This window comes from Anser brachyrhynchus (assembly GCF_964034855.1).
Source record: "Anser brachyrhynchus genome assembly, chromosome: 2".
In the NCBI taxonomy this organism is placed as follows: domain Eukaryota; kingdom Metazoa; phylum Chordata; class Aves; order Anseriformes; family Anatidae; genus Anser; species Anser brachyrhynchus.
The window spans coordinates 8,891,056-8,900,188 of NC_137695.1; the positions used below are offsets into that span (position 1 = coordinate 8,891,056).

The 9,133-nt window shown below is 50.9% G+C and overlaps 1 protein-coding gene across 1 annotated transcript; it reads left to right on the top strand.

The window, feature by feature from the left end:
• The first annotated feature begins 1,298 nt into the window (after positions 1–1,298).
• HTR5A (5-hydroxytryptamine receptor 5A) lies at positions 1,299–8,183 on the top strand. The gene is made up of 2 exons (XM_080583460.1): positions 1,299–2,235; positions 3,120–8,183. Exons 1-2 carry the CDS (start codon positions 1,492–1,494, stop codon positions 3,450–3,452), a joined length of 1,077 nt encoding a protein of 358 aa, XP_080439586.1. The 5' UTR covers positions 1,299–1,491; the 3' UTR covers positions 3,453–8,183.
• The last annotated feature ends 950 nt before the right edge of the window (positions 8,184–9,133 follow it).

A 9,133-nucleotide genomic window follows, 5' to 3' on the forward strand; every position in this document is an offset into this window, starting at 1 on the left:
TTGGCCCCCCCCCGTGCTGTGCCCTGCTACACACACAGCCGACACGGGACAGTGTGGGGCAAAATCCCACATGCCCACCTGATGCAAATCCCCTAACCTGAATTGGATATGCTGCCTTGTGTTTCCCTTGGTAGCATGGAGAAATGAGGAGCAGCGCTAGGAAACATCTCGTTTGCTTACCCCCTGTTATTGTTACTTTGCTGGTTTTCATTAAAAAGTCCGGAGAGGTTCAGAGGACACAGCGGAAAGCCCCATTTGGGTTTACCCCCGAACACCACGAACACACGGGTGCTCCCCAGAACACCGGCTTCATTTAGGTTTTCTCCCCCAGCTCTCTGAAAGTCCCACAAGTGTCATTGCCACCGTCTCCTAATACCGATGCAGCCCCTGCCAATGCAGGCTGTGAGCTCCTACCTGCTTGTCCCTGCCACGTGCCTGCGCCCGGGGATGGCCAGCTCCTGCCCCAAACCTCTCCAGACCCGTTACCCTGGGACCCTCCGGAGAAGGAGGAGGCACAGCCCTACCTGAATGAAGCCCCAGGCCAGCAGGCAGGAGCTGGCTGGCATCCCTGCATGGAGCTAGTGCGCTGGGAAAGCTGCTCGGTGGGCTTAAATCCTGCCTGCTACTATGAGGCCCTGAATCCCTCTTATCACGGGCAGCACGAGAAAAAAAAAAACAAAACAGGTGAAATGCTCAAACGGCGCTTCCTAACAATATTGAAAAGAGAGATTGTTGCTAATGAAAGGCCTGCCAATTGCTCACAAGTTGGGAAATGTCAGAGCAGAAGTTCTCCAAGAAATAATCCCCCGCCACGTCCCCCCCCACCCCAAATAAAGCAGGGTCGCCAGCCAGCTTGCTCGCTGCAAGCCCAGGCGAGCCGCCACATCCTCATGCCACCCGAGAAGCCCCCCAGGTCCAATTCTGCACGGATGCTAACTTTGTGCCCTTCTTCCATCCTACGGGGGGCCAACGCCACCCCCGGCATCCCCAGCGGGGACAAAGCCGGGCACGGCACATCTCCCCTCTCCTCTCCTCCTGTTCCGAGCGGGATATAAATAAAAAAAAAAAACAAAAAACAAAAAACCACAACCGCTCCCCCAAAATGACTAAGCACCAAAACGCTCCGCACCCGCGCGAGGAGGTGAGGGGGGGACTCACCTGCCCCGGCCCCTCGGTAGGGGCAGCAGCTCCTCCGCACGGGCTCCGCCGCCGCCGCCCCTTGGCTGCCTCCAGCGCCGCCCCGCTCCGCTCCGCGCCGCCCCGCCGGAGCGCCGGGGGGAGCCGCGCAGCTCCCCGCGCCCGCGGAGCCGCCTCCCGCCGCCGCCGGGGACGGAGAGGGCCGGGGGCTGCCGCCGGTGCTTGGTTACCGCCGCGAGGTTCTTCCTCCCCGGGGATGAAGGCTCCGGTGGGGAGCCCCGCGGAGTGGGTGGCCCCCGGGGATCCGCGCCCGCGGTAGTACCGCGGCTCCCAGCGCCGGGACCGGGGGACGGTATGGAGAGGACGCTCAACGTCAGTTGTTTCTTCGCCGCCGCCGCGATGCACGATGCTGGCAACCGGAGCGGGTCGCCCGCCGGTGCGGATGGCGGCAGGACGCAGCTCTCCGTCTTCAGCGTGTTGGTCCTCACCCTCCTGGCCATGCTGGTGGTGGCCACTTTCCTCTGGAACGGGTTGGTGCTGGCCACCATCCTCCGCGTGCGCACGTTTCACCGGGTGCCCCACAACCTGGTGGCCTCCATGGCCATCTCTGACGTGATGGTGGCGGCCCTCGTCATGCCCCTGAGCCTGGTGCACGAGTTGTCCGGGCGGCGGTGGCGGCTGGGCCGCTCCTTGTGTCAGGTGTGGATCTCCTTCGACGTCCTGTGCTGCACCGCCAGCATCTGGAACGTCACGGCCATCGCCCTGGACCGCTACTGGTCCATCACTCGCCACCTGGAGTACACGCTGCGCACCCGGCGCCGCATCTCCAACATCATGATTGCCCTCACCTGGGTGCTCTCCGCCTTCATCTCCTTGGCCCCGCTGCTCTTCGGCTGGGGAGAGACTTACTCGGAGGACAGCGAGGAGTGCCAGGTCAGCCAGGAGCCTTCCTACACCATCTTCTCCACGTTTGGCGCCTTCTACCTGCCCCTGTGCGTGGTGCTTTTTGTGTACTGGAAAATCTACAAGGCAGCCAAGTTTCGCATCGGGTCTAGGAAGAACAACTCCATCACCCCCGTTACACCGGGAGCCCTGGAGGTAGGTCACCGTGCTTGCCTTTTGCTTTGGGAACTTCTGGGAGCAGCTGAGCTGCCGAGCCCCTGGGCGAAACTTACACCTCAGGTGGGCAAGCAAACAGCATCCCTCCAAAGCCCCGTGAAGCCTGAAGGCTTTCAAGGGAAAGTTGACTTCAGAGCTTGCAAGCCCAGGCTTCTGACTGCCACATTCCCAGCTGGGAGCACGCAAGGAATGGCCAAAGCAACTTTGGGCCAGACGGAGATCCTTGGCCACACATGGGTGCACGGCGACTCACAGAGGTTCCCCCACAAAATGAGGGATTGGTGCTTGCGAGCGGGAGCAAGGGGTCACCGTTCCCCCTTGGCGAGGTGTGCAGGGGTGTGAATGAGTGGGATCCCCTCGAAACTGAGGAAGGAAACCCGGCAAGCAGCTGTGGGGTTGGGGAGGTTGTGAATCTACCCGCACAGAAGACACACACAAAGCATCCTTGCAAATCCTGCCTGGGCTGTGCCAGTTCATCCCAAGCACAGTCACTGCGCCCTGGAAAGATTTCTTGGGGGGAAGAAGGAAATCTGTTTTAATTGTCTTGCCTCTCCTGTTAAGGACTCTTTAACTCGATGCATTCAGAGTAAGAAAGGGGACTTGTGTGCGTGGAATGTGGGTGTGCGCCTGTTTTACTGATCTGATCCTAAAAGGGGAAGAAATCTTTGTGTGGTGCTGCACTTATTTCCCCTGGGGCTTTAGTTTTGGGTCTGCGTTGCCCGAAAGAGGGTCATACCATGACGTAGATGGCCCGTGTTGCCCCGGGAGCGCTGGCCGTCGCTTGCACAGTCTGGTTGCGTACCCGCTGTGTGGGATCGGCTGCCCGAGGCACATATGGCTCAACTTGTGTTTGTGTTTGGCAGGTGAAAGAAGCCGCCCAGCAGCCACAGATGGTCTTCACTGTCCGGCATGCCACTGTTACGTTCCAGACGGACGGAGACACATGGAGAGAGCAGAAGGAAAGGAAAGCTGCCCTCATGGTGGGCATCCTTATCGGGGTCTTCGTACTCTGCTGGATCCCCTTCTTCATCACAGAGCTCATCAACCCGCTCTGCTCGTGTGACATCCCGCCCATTTGGAAGAGTATTTTTCTATGGCTAGGCTATTCAAATTCCTTTTTTAATCCGCTCATCTACACTGCTTTCAACAAAAACTACAACAATGCCTTCAGGAACCTGTTCTTTAGACAGCACTGAGTAAGAGGAAGTTTTCCTGCTGCCCCAGGGGGCTGTTCTCAGCTCTCAATGAAACCAACCGAACTCGAGGGAGTTGAAAGCCACAGATACTGAGGTGATGCTAAAGATGCATCCCCACGGGTCGTACGTCCCGGTTCCTACGCAGACTCTATCCCAGCTTCTAAGGCAGTTGCTATTTTTCTTGAAACAGCATGTGAGGGTTTCTCTGGCCAGCAGCGAAGCATTCTTCCTCCAGTGCCCCACCGCTCCCTTGCCTTCGCAGTGATGTTTTTGGGACTGTGTGGTGGCAGTAACAGTGCACAGCAGCCTTCTGGCAAAAGGTCACATCTGAAACTCTGGTTTCAGCTCCTGCCTGGTCTCTCGGAGCATTAATCAGCTTTGTCCCACGTGCATAGCTGGGACCGCTTCATGTCAGGAGGTTTTGGGATTATGTGTGAAGCTCGATGTTTATGGTGCAGTCAAACAGATCGTTTTTCTTGTCTTTCACTGGTAGAGATTGTTACGTGTCTGTATTTGAGGAATAAAGGTCCTCAGTAAGGGTTAAAAGCAGACTCCCAAGTACAAAGCCCTTTCTCACATGCTTTATCAACAACAGGTTGTGCTATTTGCTATCGGATTCCATGTAGCGAGGGTTTTTGTTTGTTTGTTTGTTTTTGTTTTTAATATATTTATTGTGAAGGCTTAACGCACAGTATACACTTGAATGAGAAAGAATGCCTGGGAAATCCACCCCTCATTCTCTGACTGCTACTTGTGAGCATCTGTCTCAGACCTTTACTTTCCAAAACACCATGTGTTCCTGGCCTGTAAATGTTAAACGTTGTGTCTGTGTTTGCCATTCTAAATCACAGATGTATTTTGAGCGGCTGTGGGGCAGGTTTCCTGTAGTTGCAGGGGATGCAAGGAGTGTATTTCAGATTTTGTGTCAATGAGGAGCTGCATTTTGCTGCTTATGGGTGTGATTCAGGTCTTCCTGAAGTCAAAGCAAAGACCCCACTTAATTTCCTCGAGCACTGGACTGCAGAAAAGGGGCAGTTAATGATGGGCAGTGTTTCATTCTAGATGCAAAACCAATCCATAGATGTGCTCCTCCACGAGGACCACACTTAAGCGATTCTTCTTTTGCCCATCCCTCCTCATCCTCCCCCCCTAAAGCTTCTGTCCTGCCTGTTGGCTATTGCTCTGTGGCCTCCCTGCCTTTCCGTGTTGCCAACATAATTACAGTTGTTGACATTTCACTCCTAGAATTAGAATTATGCACTTTATTCTGTGCTGGGGGAAGACTGACAGGCCTTGAGATAAATAAAAGCATTAGTTTTAACTATCACCTCTTAGGGGGCAGCCTCTGAAATCAGATTGGAACTGAAATGGTGGAGGAAAAGACAAGATGGAAATCAGAAAGACATGATTTCATGTCAGATACCTCAAGAAGAAGAGATAAAAGGGAAGCATGTCTATAAATCATGGAAAGGCTCCCTGGTGGCGGATAGGATTAGTTCCTATACTTAGTAGATCATGAGACATCAGAAGATAAAATTGTCACTGGTCCTTTAAACCAGTCAAAAATCTGGTAGAGTTGGTAAAAAAAGACCTTTTTCTTTTGTAATCTTGAGACAGGTGAGAATGGAAGCAGAGCTCAAGGTGCTATCGAGCCTTGCAGTTCTTTCAGGACCAGTTAGACAAACATCCATCAGGAGTGACACAGACGTAGCTGATCCTGCCTCGAGGCAAGAGGAGAGACAAGAAGGCCCTTGAGATCTTTTTCAACACTATTTTATAAAAGTCTGTTAGAAATATTAGGTAAAATCCTACCCTCACTGAAGGCAATGGACAAATTCTCAGGGACTTCAAGTAAATCAGAATATTATCCAACATGCTTTGTTGTGTAAGAGCATAGTCTTAATTCATGAAGATGGGTGGGATGGGAGCAACCTTCTAATTTCGCCAAAACAGAGTCTCTGATCTGCACTAACCACGGACCAACCTCCCTACAGCTAGCAAAGAGTATTTAATTTCTTCATTACATTAAGTATTATCTCTGACATATCAAACATTGTGACAAACCCTTGAGCAAATTTCTTTTAGTGGGGTTATAAAGGTTGCGCTGCTTTCTCTGGACAGCTCATCACCAACGCAAAGTTGTACTTTTGGGGAACTTGACTGCTGTTTTCATGTGAAGGGATATTCAGCCAAAAAAAAAAAAAAGCTTCTCTCTCCAGCCAGACCCTCAGCTCAGCTCAGTAGTAGAAGCTACATGATAGTTTTCAGCTAGGCCTGAAAGCAGAAAATGGTCTATTTATTTCATATGAACTATATGGCTCTGAAATACAACCCATGCACTTTTAAAAACTGTCGTGCTTTTAAGCATGCAAGATCTTCTTGAGGTCTGAAACGGAAGAAATAACTTTTGAGCTAGAGTTGGGTAAAAATTTCTCCCAATGTATTACGCTAAATGATCAGGCAACTCTTCATCTATGCCATTGGTATCTTCCCTTTTTAATTGTTAGGCACCATGGCAACAATTTCAACACATAAGTGTGGATTAATCGTGACACTGGACTTTAGCCCACTGTTTAACACACAGTGCCATGTCTACACAACCCCATTTCAGGCCGGGCTGTGTCCCTTCCCATTTCTATTTGCTGTTGGATGAGTACTGCAGATTCTCGATGATTCCTGCAGTTCTATGTCATGTGGTATCCTTGAACAGGACGTAGAATAAACTGCATGCTAACTTAGTATCTCGTGTAAGTAGACAAAACTCAAACTGAAACCAATGGGAAAGACGCCTACTGTTGCTGTGGCTTGCTGTCTGGGATGAAGCTCCGTCTCATTACAACCTGTGTTTATTCATGCTATGCCTTAAGCAGTGACAGGGAGACAGGAGAGGATTATAAAATGACACTAAATATTTCTAATTTGTCTATAGTTGTGGATAGTCCAATATCCTGGCACAAATTACATCCACATCTATTTGACAACCCACATCCCATACAATCCGTACTGATCTTCCACAAATAACAGCTTCCAGCTGCTCTTAAGTTTTGTTCCTTTGATTCTGCACATAATTAGCAGCTCCATTACAGGCCGATTCCTACAGCTCTTGCTTGAGGCTTAAGACCATTGGCTTTTCTTCTAAATACCACTCCTGCAATGTAATGTGATCACACAGGAAAAATATCAGTATTCTGGAGACCGTGCTGAAGATTTGCATCAAAACGTGCAGCTATGATCAGAGCATATGAAGGGGCATAAAGAAACCTTGACTTCTGCTCCTGGCTCTGAGGCTTTTTACAAAGCTCTCCCTATTCAAACACATACGCCGAGTGGGCTCCCAGAGACCCAGATCATGTTTGAAGACATGCAGCCCCAGCTTCAAAGGATGTGTCTTGTACCTCCTTGTTCCCGTTTATAAAACAGAGTCAGTGGTGTGAAGAGATCTACCTCACAGAGGCTTTGTGAGGCTTAATTAGTAAATGTTTATCGTGTACGGGGAAGGTGGAACACTCTGGTTTGAATGCTGAGCCGCATTATAAATTGGGCTCCTATTTAATTTCTCAGAAGAACATTATTACCCATTATTATTGAATTTCCTATGCAATTTCATGGCTATATAATACTTCCAGAAAAGATTTAACTAACCTTCTTCCACTTACAATTAATTTATTTCCCTCTCAATGCTCTGACAGTTCGATGAACAGCTGTATGGCAGCACGAAAGCTGGAGAAACCGCGGTGCGAGCTGCCTGCTGAATGTCTCCTCGCAACGCTGAATGCATTTGGTCAAGGTTCAAGGAGCAGCAGCTCTCAAGGCGGCTTGCTACCCCCTTTCCTGTATTTTTTTAGGGAGAGGAAAAGGTCATAAAAGCATGCCCTCGGATTAAATGACAGGTGGGCTGAACGCCTTCCCCCTCCACCCCGTACTGCTGACCTTTCTTCTCGATGCAGGCAGGTCAAATGGGTAGTTCCAGGACAGCCAGAGGTGGGCCACACGTGCCTTCACCTTCCCTTAATTTACCCAGCTTTTTCCTAAAATTTTGCACTGACGTGGCCTTTAAGCTGTCAGTGGCAGCTGCAAGAGGTGGTTTCGTGGAGGTAAAGTTGTGGACAATTAAGGAAATTTCATCTGACAAAGGTAATTAATGGCTATTAGTTCCAGCGATCGCTGCGGTGGGGTAAAACTGACAAAGTGTCATAGTGATTTCTGTGAAGGAGTGATTTCGGTTGCTTTGCCCACGATGGGCACAGCACCCTCGTTCACTTGGATCCCCCCCTGCACCCACAAACTGGGACGGCAGCAGACACAAGGGGAACACAGCGACGGTGTCATTAGTGCCCCATGGGGGAGCAGTGGGGTGAAATGCCTCTATCAAAATCTGCATCCCTGGCTGAACGTCACCAAACAGCATATCCCTTGGCTTTAAAAGAGGTGGGCAAAGAGCTCTTTAAATCACCGTTATTTTCCATATCACCTGAGATAAGTTGCAGAAGGCTGGACGAGACCTGAAGTTGTGCCAGTATTTAGAAAGGAGAAACTGAGTATTCATAAGGCTAATACTGTTACTGATTTACAGCTTGAAACCGATCCTTGGCAAAAACGTGGAACAGCTGATAAAGGACTCAATGAATCAAAAATTACAGGAAATAAATATGATTAAAACAAATCTTATTGATGTCTGCCTTTGATTGCAGCACACGGTTCATTGCGAATGGTGATACAAGGTATTCATTGCTCGGGAACGAATCTGGCTCGACAGCACAATGCTGCTATGAAAAAGTGAAGGAGAAATCAATGTGGGGTTCAAACTCCCCGATATTTGCTAATGATTCTCGGACTGGAAAAGGTGTAAATGCAGCCAGTGGAGTCACTCGCATGGGGAAATGAGGGTGCAAGCCCGTGAGGGGCACTTTAGCACAATGCAATGGAAGGGGTGGCACTGTCCCTTCGGACGGGGCTGTGGCAGGGTGCAGCAGGAGCTGAGCACGTGGCACAATTCGGCACGGTGGCAACAAACAGGAGCTTATTGCCTGTGCGTGGGCTGTGCCCAAGCATGGATTTTAAGCTGGTCACTGGAGGAGAGGCTGCAGTTCGGTTTCGTTGCATTTCGCTGTTTCTCCTCCTTCGCGCACGCAGCTGAGCAGCCAGCCGGAGCCTTGCAGCTCTCTCCGCAGTGTAATTTCTCATGCTGGGCAAGTCAAATACTTCCCCTAATCACCCTGAAAAGCAAGACAGGTGGGGCCTTTCTCCAGACCCCCTGGGCACAGCCGATGTTCCTCAGCCTAACCAGCATCTTCATCAGTGGGAGCAATACCTCCTGCAATGCCGAGCGCCCGCTGGGGCTGGCACCGTGCAGGGCTGGGTGCAGCTCCCAGGGCTTTGCACCCTGGAGCAGGCTCCGTCCCATCACTGCAACAAAAATGGGGAAGGTGGAAAATAAGAGCTATCCCCTCGCCGTGGGCTTCTGCTGAGCCATTTCTGACAAACTGGTCCTGAACCCTGCATCCAGCAGCGCTCCCTGGGAAAGCAAACCTGGCCAGGCTGCCGCTGCGGTGGGGCTGCTCATCTGTGCAGGAATGCAGAAGGAAGGAGAAAAAAAAAATTCCCCTTCTCTCCACAACCCTAATTTGCAGGAAGAAAAATCCCCAGCCCCAGCACTCTGTTGGAGATGAAGCGTTTGCTGC

Coding starts and splice junctions, on each gene's coding strand:
- HTR5A (XM_080583460.1), top strand. CDS start 1,492: ATGGAGAGGACGCTCAACGTCAGTTGTTTCTTCGCCGCCGCCGCGATG. Junction 2,236..3,119: donor TTACACCGGGAGCCCTGGAG/GTAGGTCACCGT, acceptor TGTGTTTGGCAG/GTGAAAGAAGCCGCCCAGCA.